The sequence below is a fragment of the Trichechus manatus genome, unplaced genomic scaffold (assembly GCF_000243295.1).
Source record: "Trichechus manatus latirostris isolate Lorelei unplaced genomic scaffold, TriManLat1.0 scaffold00038, whole genome shotgun sequence".
Taxonomy (NCBI): Eukaryota; Metazoa; Chordata; class Mammalia; order Sirenia; family Trichechidae; genus Trichechus; species Trichechus manatus.
The window spans coordinates 16,690,582-16,710,539 of NW_004443974.1; the positions used below are offsets into that span (position 1 = coordinate 16,690,582).

The 19,958-nt window shown below is 38.6% G+C and overlaps 1 protein-coding gene across 3 annotated transcripts in view; it reads right to left on the minus strand.

Annotated features, from left to right (window-relative positions):
- TTF1 (transcription termination factor 1) overlaps nucleotides 1-19,958 on the minus strand; it is a 57,095-nt gene that overhangs the window by 7,168 nt on the left and 29,969 nt on the right. For 2 of the 3 annotated variants that reach the window (XM_004375781.2, XM_023730835.1), the window contains exons 4-10: nucleotides 18,590-18,810; nucleotides 16,243-16,428; nucleotides 15,308-15,386; nucleotides 11,886-12,016; nucleotides 10,008-10,242; nucleotides 6,086-6,175; nucleotides 4,820-4,885 (exon numbers count right to left, since the gene is read on the minus strand). In XM_004375781.2, coding sequence (XP_004375838.1) covers nucleotides 4,820-4,885; nucleotides 6,086-6,175; nucleotides 10,008-10,242; nucleotides 11,886-12,016; nucleotides 15,308-15,386; nucleotides 16,243-16,428; nucleotides 18,590-18,810 — 1,008 coding nt within the window. Of the gene's footprint in view, nucleotides 1-4,819; nucleotides 4,886-6,085; nucleotides 6,176-10,007; nucleotides 10,243-11,885; nucleotides 12,017-15,307; nucleotides 15,387-16,242; nucleotides 16,429-18,589; nucleotides 18,811-19,958 lie in introns of those variants that run through there. The other variant, XR_002824004.1, reaches the window with a different exon arrangement.

Below are 19,958 nucleotides of genomic sequence, written 5' to 3' on the forward strand. Positions count from 1 at the left end.
CATTCTCCCTTGCTCCCAAAGGGGTGAGACCAGTGGAGTATCTTAGATGGCTGCTCACAGGCTTTTAAGACCCCAGACGCTACTCACCAAGGTAGAATGCAGAACATTGTCTTTATAAACTGTATTATGCCAACTGAGTTAGATGTTCCCCAAAACCTATTAAGCTTTTTTGTAGTTGAAGAGACCAAGGTTCAGAGAGAAGATAGGTAATAACCTGCCCAGGGATGGCTAGCTAGTAAGTAGAGCACCAGGACTCAATGCCAGGTCTGTGTGACTCCAAAGCTTGAGCTCTAGGGCATCCCTGTGCCTGTCTTCTCCCCATAATGCTGTGCACCCAATGTGTGTTCTGCAGACACAAGCCCGGCTTTGAGAAAGAACGAAAATGATGTGGACATTTAAAACTAGTTAGGTGTTATATCTTATTTGGTGGAGATGCTTTCTTTAAATCCTGCCTAAGTAATACACAAAGCAGGCTTTAAAAAATCTGAAGAAACTGTGGAAAGGAGGAGTGTGCTGTCACAGTATAGGGACAGCAACTAGGGTCACATAACAATGTGTGTATAAATTTTTGTATAAGAAACTAACATGAACTGTAAACTTTCACTTGAAGCATAATTTCAAAACAGGAAAAAAAAATCTGAAGAAACTGACCTTATTATCATTAATATGCCTTGTTTCAATCCATTACCAAAACTTTAGGAATATACTATCTCAAACAGTATTTGACTAGATGCTATAATCTCTATTTTAATACAACAGCTTTGAGTTTATATAAATCTTAAGTAAAATAATCAATATTTTAATATATAATTTTAATTAAAATTAAAAACCATTTTAATAAAAACCAAAAACACATGTTCTGAAGCAATGTCACAAGATACACAAGTTTAGTGGAAAGGCCCAATTTTTAAAAAATGGTTTTATATTGTAAAGGGAAGACTTTGTTGATATGAGCACTTCTCAAGATGGGAATTGGTAGGGGTGTATATTAGAGTTACCTCTTTCAAAGCACCTGACACACTCATCTCTTAGGGACCCACGGTACTGAAGAGTGTGGGTCCCACCTCTCAGGTTAGCTAGTAAAAAAAAGGGTTTGGAACCACTGGCATGTGTCTGTGACTCCTGGCAGGGTTTGTGAGAAGTCACTAAAATACTCCAATTCTCCAAGTTCAAGAAAGAAAAAGACTGTTTGTCCTTTGGCCATAATCCCAAGTTGTTAATAACTAACCACCAGAACAGGTTTAAAGCCTTTCTAATGGATCAACAACTGCACATCAGTGACCACGCTTTTGAGGGATGGTCAGCCGAGAGGCCGCAGCCTTGCTCCAGTGTAAACACTTCCACAACCAAAGGCCAAACAATCCCTCAACACTCTCCTTTCTGGAAGTCCACCAGTCGCTGAGCCACATTTCTCAACAATCTGCTTTGTTTAGAGAGACTGTGCTTTGCAAATATAGCTCTTCCTTGCTTAGCAAGCAATAAATTCAGACATTGAGTGTGGTGGACTCATTCTACAATAGCAGGAAGTGATCCAAAATGTGAGAACTATATGCAATGAAGGCTCACAGCAAAGACAAACAGAAATAGCTTATCAACATACGGAAGTGATGTTCAATTTCACTCAGTAAGAAATGCAAATGGGGCTACACCGAAACTACTGAGTGAAGCGAAAGCTTGAAGAGGAACAGGGTCTATTTACACAGTCTCAAAGTATCTCCCCACAGCCATATCTTAATCACTAAGGCAAAAGGGGGGCTACTTTTATACAGTGGGAAATGTGGCAGGTACCATCTTAGCCAAATGATCAAAGCTAGCACCACATGTCAAATACTGTTTGAGATAGTATATTCCTAAAGCTAGCACTCATTATGTGATGCAGTGATAAAGGCATAACACTGCCCGTGTTGTATCCCTGCCTGAAACACATAACCTAAATCTTATAATTAGAAACACCTGATAAACTCCAGTGGAGGGGGGACATTCTACAAAACTAGCTCATATTCTTCTCAAATTTCAGTGATCTCAAAGACAAAGGCAAAAGAACTTTACAGATTAAAAGACAGTAAGGAGAGATGACAATTAAATGCAATGTGTGATCTTGGACGGGATCTTGGAACAGAAGAAAACTGCTATAAAGGACATAATTGAGACACTTGGTGAAATTTGAATGTGGACTGTGTTTTAGGTAACAGTATTTTATCGATGTTAAATTCCTGAATATGATATTTGTGCTGTGGCTATGTACAATAACATCCTTGTTCAGGACATGTTGTTGCCAACTAAACTCTCAAATAGCTAACGGAAAAACTCATATTCCCTTGGAGGGAGGGAGAGAGGAAGAGAGAATGATAAAGCAAATGTGGCAAAATGTTCAGAACTGGTGGTTATGGCTGTGAAGGGTATATAGGAGTTCTCTGTATTATTTTCACCACTTGTTAGCTCTTTGAAGATTTTAAGAGACTTTGCACTCATTTTACTCATCTTTTCTAGGTGTCTACAGTGGGGAGCAGGGTGGGGGGAAGGTTGATCCAATTTACTTCATCCGCAGCAGAGTGGAGGTTTCAGAGACATACACACAGAATATTAATATTTCCCTCTTCTTGTTTATACTATGCCGGAATACCACCCACACTGTTTTACACCTTGTTTTCCCATCTAACAATACACCTTGGAACTCTGCGCATCTTAGCTTGATGAGCTTTCTCATTCCTTTTTGCAGCCTTGAAGTATTTCATCATATGGGTAGAACGTGCTGTCGCCTATCAATGGACACGTAGGTTGTTCTACCAAAGACACTGCTGTAGTAAATACTCTCATATACAAGTCATTCATGCATGTGTGAATTTATACTGTAGTATGTTTCCAGAAATAGAATTACTCAATCAGAGGGAGTGTTCATTTGTAATTTTGAAATATACTGAGGCTGTAAAGTACATAAAATTTACCTACCAACTATAAAAAAAACAAAACAATAAACAAGTGTGGGGTGGTAAGTGGATGGATGCAGAGGTTAGGTGAGCACGCCTAAATGTTGACAGTTACTGCAGTGGACTGAGGGGTGCATGGGGGTTCATTTACTTAGCATATGTCTAAAATTTTCCTTACAAAAAGTTTCCAAGAAAACTGTTAAAAAAAAGAAAACTGTCGAAAAGCAAAGATGTCACTTTGAGGAACAGGTGCACCTGACCCAAGCCATGGTGTTTTTAATTGCTTCATATGGATACGAAAGCTGGAGAATGAATAAGGAAGACCGAAGAATTGATGTCTTTCAATTATGGTGTTGGTGAAGAATACTGAACATACCATGGACTGCCAGAAGAACGAGTACAACTGACTTGGAAGAAGTACAGCCAGAACGCTCACCAGAAGCAAGGATGGCGAGACTTCGTCTCACATACTTTGGACATGTTATCAGGAGCGACCAGTCCCTGGAGAAGGACATCATGCCACTTAAAGAGACCTTCCCTAACCACCCTATCTGACTGCCCCAATCTCTTCCACTGTATTTTTATTTTCTTTTTTGTACTCATGACCATCTGAAATGGGCTTATTTGTTTAAAATCTCTTCTCAGTATAACTAATGAGACTTACTAGGGTCCTTATTCACCACTATCTTTTGTACCTGGCATATCAAAGGTGGTCAATAAATATTTGTTGAGGGAATGAATGAAATAATTGTAAGTTTGGCATCATTATTGTTGATGTAGTTTGTTGGAGGTTTTTAGGTTAATCCTATGGTATCTGTATCTATGGAATGGAAGCCCCACAGGGCAGTGGATTTATCTTTTGTTCACTGCCATATCTCTGCTGTTGTTGTTAGCTGCTGTGCAGTCAGCCCGAGTCACGGCAACACCATGCACAACAAAACAACACTCTGTCCAGTCCTGCACCATCCCAATGATTGGTTGAGGATGGGACTATTGTGATCCATAGGGTTTTCATTGGCTGATGTTTGGAAGTAGAACACCAGGCCTTTTTTCCTACTCCATCTTAATCTGGAAGCTCCACTGAAACCTGTTCAACATCATAGCAACACGCAAGCCTCTAATGACAGATGGGTGGTGGCTGCGCATGAGGGACACTGACCAGGAATGAAACCTGAGTCTCCTGCGTGGAAGGCAAGAATTCTATCACTGAACCACCAGTGCCCCCTGCCATATCTCTAGAGCCTAGAAAAATGCCTGGCATACAGGTGCTCATATTTGGTGGATGGAGGTTAATTCTGGGCCTTTAATTTTCCAATAATTAGACCGGATGAAGTGTATGTGCTACAATAATTCATTCGTTCCTTTACTACTAAAGCAGAGTATCTACAAACTCCTCTCACCCCCATCTCCTGCCAACACCAGTTTGATTGTATGGCAATACTTCCTTGTCACAGTTTTTTTCAACTGGAGAATTCAAATAGATGGGATAGGTGGATGGGCCACAGGAATTTTGCTCTACCTAAAATTTGTGATCACAGAACATTTTAAGTGTGATGATCCATAGGACACCCAAAGAAAAATCTGAAGAAAAATTGAAAACATAGCTAATTAATGACATATTTAGTGCCATGAAAACCTTGTCTATCTAGCAGTTCAGAGTCTTTAGGTACAGTTTGCTTTGAAACTTACTGTATTACATTGTATTGGTTTCCTAGCAAATATGATGAATTTTAGCCACCACTGATACAAAATTCCATATACAGTATGAATTTCAGCCTCACTCTTCAAAATCTGATAGTAAGTTACTTCTCTTTTAAAAAATATTTTATTTTTGTTGTTGGTGTATTAAGTCATCTCTTATAATTAGCTTAATATTAAACAAATGGTCTTACCCTATGGCACTGGCAAGATCTTCCCAATCTATTTCATTAGAATCTTCCACATTTATTTTATACAACCTACAAGAAAAATTAAAAATTAAGTTTTCAAGAAAAAAAATCAACACAATGGACATTTTCATGGACTCACAGAACATTAAGAGCTGGAAGGGACCAGCACTTTCAGCCCCCATTCCAGCCCCTTCATTCCACGGGCCGTGAGGTCGGCACCCTAGCCCAAGGTAGACTGAAAAGCCAGCTCTCTCCTCCTGAGTCCTCTGCCACTCCTAGCAAACCATTCTGCTTTCTCCTACTCACAAACACAACTTCACCACTCACTGTAGACACAGTAATAGTACATTTGTACTTAGCACTTACTATGTGCCTAACACTATTAAGTCCTTTATATCCACTAACTCATTTACAGTAATCCTCAAAACCACTTTATGAGGTTGGAGGGATTATCCTTACTGTACAGACAAGGAAACTGGAGCTGAGAGAGTAGCTGGCTCAAGGTTACATGACTAATACTGGGTACCAATAACAGAACCCAGGCCTGCCTGACTTGAGATGCCCTCCTCGGATCTGCTGCTCTATGCTGTCTCCCTAGCAGGGGCAAAAAAAGGTGGAGGCAGAGTCAGCCAAACCAGTGTGAAGAATCAGGAAGCACACCAATGAACTTAAATGAGAGCTCATGACAGAGAGCAGGGAGAGGGTGACCAGAATCCAAAAGTTTCTTCTGCTTTGTTATTATTCATTCAACATAAGCCCAGCATCAGCCCAGGTCTCCTAGACGAGCACCCTTCATAAATTAGGCCCACATCTCCCTTTCCCTTGTAGCACTTCAAACACCTCATAGAAGACTCTGCATGGGCCAGGAATGCAAAGACAAAAACAAAAACTTAGCAACAGTGACACCAACAAACGCGTACTTGAGAGCAGCAAGGCTTTACCTGAATTATTTACCTCAATTTTCCAATAGATGGAAATAACGTATCTGTAGAAGAAGTTTCAAGGTCTAAAATAACCACACTGATTGTTTTACACGCACTATTTCATTTCATCTTCCCAGCAACAATACAGGTAGGCACTACTATTATCAGTATCATTTAAGATGAATAGACTGAAGCTTGAGAGATAACATACCCAAGGTCATAGAAGTGCAAAGTTCTGGAACAGAGATTTGAACTTTGTAATCTCCATACAGAGCCTGCTGTACCAACAACTGCACTTTGGCTGGAGAGAAAAGCAGTTAAATATCATCAATTACTATTTCTGTACCTTTCAATAAGGTTGATTTTAGCCTGCAGGGCGTTGACTCCCTGGAATACGCGCTGACCATTAGTCATCCTTTTGGTTAAAACTTCAGTCCTAGATTAGAAAAGAGAAAAATATAATTTACTCTCAGGGGTAAAGTTTGCATTAAAATCTATCACTTGCTCATTTAAATTACCTTCATTCAGAAGCAATTTTTAACTCTTGCAACTCATCACTGCTAACATTTACCACCATTGAGAACACATTTTTTTTTTATAAAAAAAAGCAAGGGAGGGATAAATAAAGTAATAATGATAGAACACTGACGATTATTGAAGCTGGATAATGACATAAGAGGGACTATGTTTATGTGTGTGCTAGAAAATTTCCATAATAAAAAGTTAAGGGTGGGAGGAGAGTAAGCCCATCAGTAGGTGCTTAAAGACACTATGGAAACTCACTTTATTTTTGGTTGTTTTTGAAACAGATGGACATTGCTCTTATTATCATTACCGGCTGTTGGAACACTAAATAAAACAAATTTAGTAAAGGGATAAATGATTTGAAGATTCCTCTACTGCCCAAAGCTAATGGCTGAAGGAAAAGGGTTGAACTGAAATACCCAATGAGAACAGCAACTCAATTAAAAATATTAAAATATTACTTCTGTCGAATAGCAAAATCTGCCACAATTTGGTTGGCAGATCATTAACTCTTACAATTGTGTTCTTAATAACGAAGATACATGATACACATACACACACACACACACAGATAACAGACACTGTTCTTACTAATACCTATTGTGTTTGCAATTTTGAAATGTATCAATCAGTGTCATTTCAATGTTACATGGAGCAAATGTATGCTGAGGCTTCAGATTTCTTATTTCTTCCTCTGAAACTAAAAAAGAAATCTCGCATGTTTTCTTACTTGTGCAAATTGTGAAGCAGCAGTACCCTTAATAATTCTCCCTATGTCCTTTTTTAAAACTGTTTTCAAATTTTTATTGTAAATAGCTTTGATAGAAACTTTTACTTAAATATTTTCTTAATTCCATTCTGACTTATTGTCTTGGGATATATATTGTATTCCAGATGGAGCTAACGGTCAAAGAATTTTGCTATCCACCTTACATATTTTAAGATGTGACATTACATTTTCTTGTTTTTTTTTAACTGTGGCGGAATATGTCACAAAATATTTGCCATTTTGACTATTTTCATGTATAGAATTCAGTGAATTATGTTCATCATGTTGTGTAATCATCACCATTGTGTTTCTAAATTTTTTCATCACCTTTAACAGTAACTCAATACCCCTTAAGCAACACCTCCCCATTTCTCCCTTTCACCTGCCCCTAAACCAAAAAACAACCAAACTCTTTGTCGGTGAGTCGATTCCAACTCATAGTGACCCCACGTATGACAGAGTAAAACTGCTCCACAGGGTTTTCTTAGCTGTAATCTTTACAGAAGCAGATTGCCTTTTCTTCCATAGTGCCACTGGGTGAGTTCAGGCTGCCAATCTTTAGGTTAGTACTTCAGCACAAACAATTTATACCACCCAGGGACCTTCCACCTGTCCCTGGTAACAACTACTAAACTTTGGTCTCTATGAATTTGCCTATTCTAGGTATTTCCTATAAGTGGGATCATACAATATTTGTCCTTTTGTGTCTGACGTCTGTTCACTCAGCATGATGTTTTCAAGGTTCATCCACGTGGTAGCATGCATCAGTATTTCACTTTTCCTTAAGACTAAATAATATTCCATTGCAGAGCCCTAGTGGCTCAGTGGTTAGGAGCCTGGCTGCTAACCAAAAGGTTAGCAGATCGAATCTACCCAGTCACTCTTTGGAAACTGTATGGGGCAGTTCTATTTTGTCCTATAGGGTCGCTATGAGTCAGAATAGACTTGATGGTAATTAGTTGTTTTTTTTTTTATAGGAGTATATCACATTTTGTTTATCCATTCATCTGCTGATGGACACTTGGGTTGTTTCCACTTTTTAGCTATTGTGAATAATGCTGCAATGAACATTGGTGTACAAGTATCTGTTTGAATCACTGCTTTCAATTATTTGGGTTATATACCTAGAAGTGGAATTGCTGGGTCATATGGTAATTCTATGTTTAACTTTTTGAGGACTGCCAAACTTTTCCACAGCAACTGCACCATTTTACAATCCTACCAGCAATGGATGAAAGGTTCCAATTTTTCCACATCCTCGCCAACATTTGTTATTTTCCATTTTTCTGATAACAGCCATCCTAGTGGAGGTGAAATTGGTGGACAAAAACTAGTTGTGGAGTTGAAGTATCTCACTGTGGCTTTGATTTGTATTTCTCTAATAACCAATGATACTGAATATCTTTTCACGTGTTTGTTGGCCATCTGTATATCTTCTTTGGTGAAATGTCTATTCAAGTCCTTTGCCCATTTTTTGATTATTTTTGTTGATGAGTTGTGGGGATATATGCCATTTAAACATGGCTGCACTATTGACAACTGCAGCCCCCACAGGCCTCTATGCTGCACAGCATGTTGAGACGTGTCCCCAACATGTTGAGACTTGTCACGACTTGTTTTCCCAAACCTATTGTCCCTTTACTGATTGGCTTGTTTACCTGAATTCCTTCTCCCTTGCCCGCACCCAAAGCCCATTGTTCTGATATTTGCTTCACTGCTTGCTGTACTGACTATAAATAAACTCCTGGGACTGAAGCTGGGGTTGACTCTTCAGAGTGACCCTCCTGGCCCCACTTCTCTGTAAGAGTTGTGTTTGGTTACTGTCTCCGCCGTCCTGACAACCGTTGCCGCTGCAACAGTGAGTTATAGGAGTTCTCTACGTATTCTGGATAGTAAACCCTTATCAAATATATGGTTTCTAAATATTTTCTACCATTCTGTAGGTTGTCTCTTTACTTTGTTGATAAAGTCCTTTGATGCATAAAAGCCCAATATCTTTTTTTTTTTTTTTTAACAATGATACATCATCCTCCAACTGAGGCTTATAATCCCTGTGCCCCCATACTATAGGTGCAGAAAGGGCTCTAGTTCTTCCCTGCAGTATTTTAAAAACAAAACAGAACAAAACATTATCTGCTCTCTGTAGTTTATTTTCCTGAGTGGTGTCTTCTATTAAAATAAACAAATACCCTACAGAAGAATTATAATGCACATAAACAGCACATTCTAAGAGTCTGCTTTAAAAAATAAACTATGCCTACTTTGGATTTCATTTATATTTGATAATCAAGGATCACGGAGCTCCTTGTATGCATGAGGTATGAGTTGTGCATGTGTAGAGCCACTACTTCAAGAATTCATGCTGCTGCTGAACAGCCAGCTCAGCCATCCTCCAGAGCTTAGAAAAGCTGCATCAGGCAAAGAACACACAGCAAAATCGACTGAAAATATCTCCATGTGACTGGTTTAGCTAAAGGAGTTCTAAAATGAAGAGCATGACTGTCTTACTTTAGATGAAGACAGAAGAACTGACAAATTACAAAGCAAAATAAGCAAGGCAGAGTTATTACTGATTACCATGCTTGTGGTTTCTCTCCTGAACGTTAGTTTCATACTGGGTTTTTTTTTTTTTTTTGGTGCTGCAAACAGGTAACTGCCTAGTTTTACTAAAGGCTTAGAAAGAGACAGAGTTAAGAAACCAGAAGTCAACATTCAGTATTGAAAGGCTCGAGATCTTTATGAGGAATCCACACAATCTTCAATGAATCCCAAGGGCTAGTTAAGTGCTAATTAAAACCAGACACTGAAGTGGCTGGAGAGTGGGCTACACAATTCTTGACATGTAAGGTTTTTCACATAATAGCTACACAGATAGTCTTAGTAACCTTACCTCTCTACTCACTCTGTAGAAATTGTCAAGAAAGAGAGAATATCATCTTGTTGAAATTTATATTAAGAAAACCTTAAAACTTACCACTTACTTTTACACTGCATCCAATTTCTTGTTTCCACTTTAGCTTCTACTTCTACCCAAGATATGCCCTTGTAGAGCTTTTCCCGAACGATTGACAGGCGGCCTTCAGGATCTTCCTGGAGCCTAGAATCTACCTCCTTTAACTCCTGGAGAGACATCTTCTTTAGAATCACTTGTTCAACGGCCTTGACTAGTTTCTGGGTTTCCGTCTTACTCCAAGTACCATGATTTACTTCTATAGAATAAAAGGACAGTCTCAGAGTTGCTAATCTATTTACTTTCCAATACAATATTAACAACTAAATGATAAACTTAGCACTTTTCAGAAGACAATGGGTGGACATCTTAATTACACAAACAAAATTATCAAATACAATCATATGCAAATTAAAATGAAATTACTAAAGTGGTGATCGGTTCTTTTCAAGATTAAAAGCCAGAAGTTATTAAATAACAAGTCCTTTCTTAAAGCAATGTTTTGTTTTGTTTTTAACTTCACAAACAGTTCTTCCAGTTTCTGAGAGCAATGTTTTCTCCAGGAAACGGTGAAACACATAACAGAAAAAAATAATCAAATGACTTTTATATTATGTACATGAGTCTTCCCCCAAAAGAGTTCCTAGTGTAAAATGAATGGCCACCAACGGACAGCAACATAGTACTTAATGATAAATACACCGAAAGAACTTCTGAAACAAATTACCCACGTAGGGTGCCAAAAGCACTTATTTATGGTTTACCGTTCTTGACTACTGACAGTCACGCTAAGGAAGTGGTCTCAAACTGGCAGTCTGCAAATATCTTTGGGTATGAATCATAATTTGGTTCCAACTTACCAATAACATTTAAAAATGAAGAGATTTAAAAAAAAAAAAAAAAAGGAAAGAAATGTAATTTCACAAAATGAAAAAATCTTGAATTTTGCTTTATTTCTTGGAAACTGGAAGAACTGGCCACACTGAGTCTTCACATGGCACAAGTAGCTGGAATTGAGTGGCACAAGACATACAGCCTTCAGCTCGTCACAGGGCCTACCATGCACCGTCCACTCAGATGCACTGTTGCTTAGTGTGCTGTTCATTTGCAGTACCCTGGCTGCTGGAGCATGTGAGCCCCTGTACTAAACAGTAACACCCACTAAGGACTGTCTTTTTAAAGCAGTTGGGGATTTTTTATTGTAAAGAATGTAACCAAGGAAACTATTTTATAAAGAAGAGAAAAAGACAGGTAGGAGATCGATACACTAGTTTTGGGAAAACCAAACCCAAACCCACTGCTGTCGAGTTGATTCTGACTCATGGTGACCCTGTAGGACACAGCAGAACTGCCCCAAAGGGTTTCCATGGCTGTAAATCTTTACAGAAGCAGACTGCCATATCTTTCTCCCACAGGGCAGCTGGAAGGTTCAAACTGCCAACCTTTCAGTTAGCAGCCAAGTGCTTAACCACTGTGCCACCAGGGCTCCTCATATTGGGAGATGTGCTCCCTAAACCGGCAACTGAGCTGCATCCCTCCCTCCTTCCATGTCTCCCAAAGTCTCCCTTGACACCTCAGGGAAGCGACCTCCTCTGTCCAGTCTCTCCTGCTGACCAGCTTCCTTGGGTATGGCTCCACTGGGCAGTTATATTTGTGGTGAAAGTTACTAAACTTCTACCCAAGATATGGTTAAAATCAGTCTTGTGAATTAGGGTTCCATGGTTTCATCAAATAAACACGAGGAAATGAAATGAGTCAGTATACAGAATGTCTTTTAAAATGCTAACTCTGCTAGAAGACAAGCCTGAAATAATTTCTAGGCACTGGATCAGCTTGCGGGCTGAACCAGGCCTGTAGGGGCTGATTTATTCCCCGAAGTGGAAGCTACAGACGGCCACTTACGATTGCTGATCTGGGAGTACTTCAGGGCAACAGACAGGCTACTCCGGGCCACCATCTCACCAATCTTTTTCCAGTCATTTCCATGGAGGGAATGGTATAGCTTTACCTTCTCAGCATCTCCTTCACTATACCTAAGAGGAACAGAAAACATATTCCATTTTTGAATTAACGACAAGATTAAAAACTATATTCTCATTGCAGTACAATGGAACAAGCCGAGTAGGGAGGGAAACCAGGAAACCTGGTTCCAGCGCCAGTACTTCTGATGCCTAGAACTAGAACTCGTATCACTTCATGTCCCTTCGTCTCAACTGGGTTCATCCTATAAATTAATAATCACAATCCCAGCCCAGAGACCTGGCTCAGTTTCACAGCAGCCAGAGGAAACAAATTGGATCACATTACTTCCTATGCAAACCCCAACGGCTTTGCATTACATGTGCAATAAAACACAACTTTTTGAAGTGTCTCCAAAGCCTGTGCTCTTCACAGTTCAGCCACATCAGCCTTGTTTTAGCTCTCTCACCTCCAAGCCTCTGTACTGATGGTAGAAACAACCTTCCCTCCACTCTGCCTGGATAACTCCTACAAACCCTCAGAATACAGTTTAAATGGCATTTCTTCAGAGAGGCCTTTCCTGACTACCTTAACTTAAGAAGGTCCCCATTTTAATTACAGAATATTGTGCTTCTCTTTCATAGCACTGAATACAATTTGCAATTATATATTTATAGGTTCCCTTGCTTATTCATCTCTTCCTCTAGAGCAGCTCTGTCCAATAAATACAATGTGAGCCACAAATGTAATTTTAAATTTTCTAGTAGTCACATTAAAAAAAGTAAAAAAAAGGTGAAATTAATTTTAATAATATATTTTACTCAAACCAATACATAATATTATTTTAACATATAATCAATATAAAAAGTATTAGATACTTTATGTTCTTTTCTTCATACCAAGTCTTCCAAATCTAATATGTATCTTATCTTACAATGCATCTCAATTTGGACTAATTACATTTCAACTGTTCATGCAATTTTCTCTGCTTTCTGGGTGGCTACCATACTGGATGACGCGGCAGTAGAGGGTGAGTTTTATAAGGGTGGCAACTTTGTCAGTTTTGTTCACTAACAAGTCTATAATGCTTGACAGGCAACAGACATTCATTAAATAGCCAATGAATGGCTTAACACAAACAGATAAAACTATCTGAGACATTTTTAAGGTGCATTAATACCACATAAAAACAAATGTATTAAAAAACTCAAAAAAGCACTATAATATTATTCAACAAATTTGAGATTAACCACCAGAAATGTTTACGTGAAGAAAAAGCAATCTATGTGAGATCCCAAGACTCCTAAACATCAATTGGGAAGGGGAGCTATGCTATTACCAAGGGCAATACAAAAGAAGCCCTAGCAAAATACTAATGGTCTCTGATGATAACAATCCAGAACTAATTCATGAGAATAACATCCTAACGTTTTCGGAAATTCATCTATAAATGCAGAGTACGGTCAATAGAGACTCATCATCCTTGATTATTAAAATCCATGGGTTTCAAAAAGTACTACTTTCTAGTAGTTTTCTTTTCCAAGCAATCAAGGTCCTTCTGGTATAAAGAATGACTTAAATGGACCCTCGAAGAAACAGAGTAGAGTGTGTAAGAGAGAAAGTGAGTGTAAAAAGTGGGGAGACTAGTGTATATTGACTTCCAAAGTCCCTCAGATTCTTTGACTTTTTTGACTTTCTACTTTTTATCAGTTAATAATTTTTTTTATTGTGCTTTAGATAAAGGTTTACAGAGTGAATTAGTTTCTCATTAAACAATCAACATACATATTGTTTTGTGACATTGGTTGCCAACCCCGCGACATGTCAACACTCTCCCCTTCTTGACCATAGGTTCCCTATTTCAATTCGTCCAGCTTTCCTGTCCCCTCCTGCCTTCTCGTTCTTGCCCCTGGGCTGGCGTGCCCATTTAGTCTTGTGTACATAGTTGAGCTACATGTATTGTTTTCTCAGTTAAAAATTTCTTAAGTTAGAAAAATATTCTCAGGACAAATGATTATGACACCACAAATGATATGGCATAAACAAAAGGAGCTTTTTAAAATTACTAGAATGACAGACTTTTATTATTCCAAAAATTTCATTCCACTGCAATTAAAAAAACTTTATTGAAAAAAAAATTTCATTCCACATCTGTCATAGGTAGAGAAACATGTTACCTGGGCTGCCACCATCAATTTACCAAAAGCATTTTTTTCAAAAAATAGTTAAAAGCATTCTTTCAAGTTGGATTTAAAATGTCGTCTCTAGTGAATTTTCTTAGAGCTCTGTTCACAACTGTTTAACCTTGCGGTTGGAAAAAAAGGGTATAGCAAGTTTCAGTTTCCGTGTGGGAACGCTTCTCTACATAAGGTTTTCTTTCTTTTTGTAAAAAATTTAAAAACAGGAAAGAAACCAAGGTCATATCAATGTCTGAAGTTGAGATAATGCGTATGTTTTGATTTAAAGTCACATAGATGAGTAGAACTCCTAACCCTGCCAGAAGACTGCTATAATTTACTAAACGTGCCTCCCAAAGTAAGATAAAGTAGTTGAGACAGTAATTGTTTGGGCCCTATGAGGTGGGAACTGATGCTTTCTTGCTTATCCCTTTGTCCTTGAGCATAGTGCTTATCCACAAACCAAACAAAACCAAACCCACTGCTGTCAAGTCGATTCCGACTCATAGCAATCCTATGGGACAGAGTAGCGCTGCCCAATAGGGTTTCCAAGGAGTGGCTAGTGGATTCAAACTGCTGACCTTTTGGTTAGCAGCCAATCTCTTAACCACAGCACTACCAGGGCTCCAATAGCAGACACTTACTCTGCATTTTTTTCTTTGCAATGTTGGAAATGAATTATGGTTGGATATTTTATTGGAGGGCAGAAGGAAGAGGGAATTAGAATAACCAGATTAAGCACTCTGCCTTAACACTACTGAATCACACGTAAATGATCTAATACTAGTGTTTACCTGCACCTTCAAATATGTGCTGAAAACCCAAACAGTTGTGCTAAGTGCTAAAAGGAACATCAGACTGAGAAGGAATGTTTGGGTTCATAAGGAGCTTACAATTTGGTAGACAGCAGAGAAAATTGCCTGAGTACCAGTAAGAAAGGCGGAGTATGTTATATGCTAAAATAAAGGCAAAAAGGAAAAGCTAAGAATTTGGAAAAGAGATTAAAAACCTTTAAATGAAAATGGCCTGTAGAGACATACACGTGACAACAAATATATCTTCTGGTTTCACACACCAAAGAATCTTCATAACTTTTACTTTAAATTTATTACTGTGGATATTTTTATTGATAGTATTGTCAAAGTCTAAAGAAAATGTTCTCTCAAGCTGCTAAGACCTTTTCCTTACCTGCCTTTGTAATTATGGATATCAAACATCTTCTTTGCTCTATAGTATACTAGTTTCCAAGGCCGAGCAATGCCCTTGCCTAAAGTCAAAAAGAAAGGTAGTCAGATGACACACATTTTAATTTTTTTTTTAAAAAAGGGAGCATTTCAGAGCATGGCACGAAAGAGAGTCACATTTATAAAAGTAACCCAAACAAACTCTTTTTAACAACACTATCCTAAACCCCACATTAAGGTTGGGATTTCATGTGTTTTGTATAAAGTTGTCTTGCAGAGCAGATGCACAAAATACCAGTTTCCTTGGAGATCTTTCAAATCTAAATGCTTAGTACCTAAAGGCCCCAGATTCTGCTCTACTAAATTCATGGAAAAGACCCTTATAAGGCAAAGTAATTTTAACATAATTTCAAATAAGAGAATAACTAAGAAATTATCCTTTTTAAAGTCAAAGGAGATTTTCTTTCAGTCTGATCCCATATTACTTCATGACCTTATAACCTTCTAATCATCACCTCCAGAAGGAGGGTTCTAGCTATAAGGCACACATATGGCTACATTAAAAAAAAAAAAAAAGGGAGACCAAGGTACATATAAGAATGTGCTTTGTGAAGTAAAAAAAAAAAGTAAATAAACAAGAAAAAAAATACAAAACTACATTATTAAGAAGAAAAGACAGAAGTTGATTGTGCAAATTTTCATAAAATCTGTAAAAGCACCATATATGGGCGATCGGAATACATTCTAAATCCCTGAAAGTGTAGGCTAGCAACAATAAGAATACTATTAACCACAGCAGCAGTTAACATGCATTGAAGGCACGGAATAGGCCAGGCATTGTGCCAGGGACTATTTTACTTACCATGGGTGATCTCGTTTACTTTAAAGTTATAAGATTATAGATACAGATGGTCAGAGAGTGAACACTTCTAAACTTACTAATGCGCAATCTAAATGCATATTTTCGTTTTAAATCGGTGATCATAGATTTCTCCTCTGGGTATCTGTCAGTGTGCAGCAGCTTGTCTGCAGTCTCAATTCCTGTCAGGGACAGAAATTCTTGTACGTTTTTTTCTAATTGTTTATTCTCCTTTACGGAAAACTTGCCAAATTTAATAGAAACACCTAGGATTGAGGAAAAAAAAGTATATTATTGTCAATAACGAATAAAAGTAAACCCACCATCTGATCTTCAATGGGAATTACAACACAACACAACATCCCCGCCTTCCTGTCAGGGAGCCAGTCTTGGCCATGTGCCTGACTGTTCACTCTCCCATCCTCTACTTATGGTCCAGCGTCTTTCAAAGTTCTGCTCAAGCCATACCTCTTCTCCCAAGGCCTTCTCTGGTCATCCTATTCTGAAGTGATGGTTCCTTCTTCATAAATGTTTTAAAATTTTTATTTTATTTTTAAAATTTATTGTGGTAAAATATATATATAACACAAAATTTGCCATTTTATGCATACAATTCAGTGCCATTAATTACATTCACAATGTTGTGCAACCATCACCACTATTTCCAAAAGTTTTTCATCACCCCGGTAAGGGAGAAGTTCATGGAGCCTTTTTGACCAGAACTAAATGACTGAATTAAACTGGTCTTTCTACATAGCTGCCCAGACTCTTTATTTGCCTAGCTGCTCTCAGCAGAGTCGACCCAGACTTTTCACAGGCACCTGCCATTTGGCTCCTTAATTGCTAGTAGCCATGGGTACTGAGGGAGTGTTTCTCTTCTCAGTCAAGTAGGATGTTAAAGAAACACACTCTAAGGAAGGGGATCTTGACACAGGTGATTTCTTGTGTAAAGTAGGCCTAAGAAATGTTTCTTTATGATGAGGATGTAATAAAAAAAAAATTGCTTTGAAAGGGTCCTGGAGCCAGCATTACCTAAGGTTTCCCAGACAACTGAACAGGGTTTTGTTTCAACAAGCTATTTCTGGGAAATGAGGTCCTGGTACCAAACGGTTATCACAAATCCCTGAGAGAGTTAGAGCTGTTTCACATCAACCAATGATGTTTTTATGACCCCTCCTGAAGGATACTAACTATGATTGAGAACCTCTATAATTACTCCCTGAAATCAATCACTGTAAGCTTCTGTACCCAATTATCCAATAGAAGCCCATTCCCCGCCTCCTAACTCATCCTTCTTGTGCCCTTAACCAAAGACTAACCAATGAAACAATGTGTATTATGATTTCTTTGTTCCTTGGACTATATCTGTTCCTGTTTGAAGCCCTCTCACTGGAGTCATCAGTTCTCACGTGAACTGGTGTCTCTCTGTATTCAAATGTACCTTTCTTTCTTTTTTTTTTTTATTGTATAAATTCTCCTAATCTTGTTTTAAGGACTGAGTTGTTTTGTTCTCTGCAACACCCCAAACAGAAACTTAGTACCTGTTAAGCAGTAACTCCCCATTTCTCTCTCTCACCTGCTCCTGGTAAATACTAATCTACTTTTTGTCTCTATGAGTCTACCTATTCTAGATATTTCATATAAGTGGGAATCACATCATATTTGTCCTCTTGTGTCTGATTTATTTTGCTCAGCATGTTTCAAGTTACACACACATTGTAGCATTTGTATTTGGACTTCATTTCTCTTTATAGCTGAATAATATTCCATTGTATGGATATACCATATTTTGTTTATCCATTTATCTGATGGACAGTTGGGTTGTTTCTACCTTTTGTGAATAATGCTGCAATGAACATATCTGTTTGAGTTACTGCTTTCAATTCTTTTGGTTATATACCTAGGAATGGAACTGCTGAGTCATTCAGTAATTACATGCTTAACTTTTTGAGGAAGTGCCAAACTGTTTTCCACAGTGGTTGCACCATTTTACATTCCTACCAGCAGTACATGAGGGTTCCAATTTTTCCACATCCTTGCCAACACTAATTTTGTTTTGTTTTGTTTTTTAAATAATAGCCATCCTCGTAGGTGTGTGTTTTTGTATTGAAAAGTAATACACGTTCATTAAAAATTCAAACAGTGTTGAAATAAAGTTTAAGAGAAGCCTCCATTTACTCTCCTCAGCCATACTACTCTCATTCCTCTTCCTTGCCTCCTCTACCAGAAGTTAGGTAGGCAAAGACAAAAACTAGAGCACTTACTTTTGCTAATCTTACAGCTCTTATAAAAACTCTGGTAGAAGATAAAGCTGAAAGAAGCTGAAAGACACATCTTGTCAATGGATAAATTTTAATTATTCATAAAAGAAAGTTAAGTGCTAGTTATATGAAAAAATCAACAAATATTAAACTTCTACAAGCTTACCTTGTGCTTTAAATTCTTTAAACCGTTCGAAGTCATCCCGATACATTCGCTTAATTGTAGTGGCAGCCCTTTCCTTTATATCAGGAATAAATTCCTGTAGCTGCTTCACAGCAGAACCCAAATCCACATCTGAATCATCTGAATCTCTTGAATCATCAGACAAATATGTTTCAGAATGTCTACCTGATTCCAAATTGCTTTCTTCATTTGTATAGTCTAACCTAAGAGAAAAAATTGGATTGATAAACATTAACATATCACTTGCCCTAAAATCTTTTAAACTCTTTTATTAAAATGACTCTCACACTACTACAAAGTGTTAGGGCTGGAAGGGATCTTGGAGCTGATTCAGTCTATAATTTGCAAACTCTTTCAAGAAATTTTAATTACTTGGATAAATATTTCCACACTACATACACACCTCTTTTATCAACATGGTTAGGTTCCAAAGACCAGGTTGTTATCCAAAAATTAGAGTTATGTGAAAATGGAGGATTTTCCCCCCATTTTCAGACCATCTATTTGTCTAATTTTTTTTATTTAGAAAATATGATCATAGAAATAATAAGAGCTAAGATTTACTGATCTGCTCATCACTGTGACAAGTCCAAACTAAAAAAACAACTAATCTTGTTGCCATTAAGTTGATTCCAACTCATAGCAACCCTATGGCACAGAGTAGAACTGCCCCATAGGGTTTCCAAGGAGCACCTGGTGGATTTGAACTGCCGATCTTTTGGTTAGCAGTCGAGCTCTTGTGATGAGTCCAGTTATGGATTATTCCTCTGCAGAGAAAGAGGCTTGGAGAAGACAAAGCTGGATAAAGCCGGGCTGTGTGACTGGAGGGCCCACAGCTTAACCACTTCATCATCCTCCTGTGCTACATCACAGCTTCCCTCTTAGAGCCGCCTCCAGGGCTCCACTCCCACCCCTGTAAGCCCTGCATTCAGGATCCCAGAGCCTGCTCTGCCCTCTGGGCCTGGCCAGTCACGGAAGCTTGAGGCATCCTGCGAGGGTGCTGAGAGCCACGCATCCCCTAGGCAGAGGCTTCAGGCCCAGTTCTGCTCACTTTGGGATGTCAATAAACTTGCAAGCATTTCTTCCAAACACCCCTAGATGCCTCTTTCTTTCCTCCCTTCCCACCCCATAGCAATTCTGAGCTGCAGGGCCTCAGGCCACAAAAGAGCTGAGAACCTAGAAGAGGCGCTTGCTGGTTCAATGCTGCCTGCCAGTCCACACAGCCCCACGCGTGCGGCAGTGGGACCTGGCACACCCGCCAGTAGAAGGGAGTGGAGGGCGCAGGGCAGTGTGGTCCAGCTTCCCAGAGGCGACCTGGAGACTCTCCTTGAGGGAGAGAACGCTCTGTAAC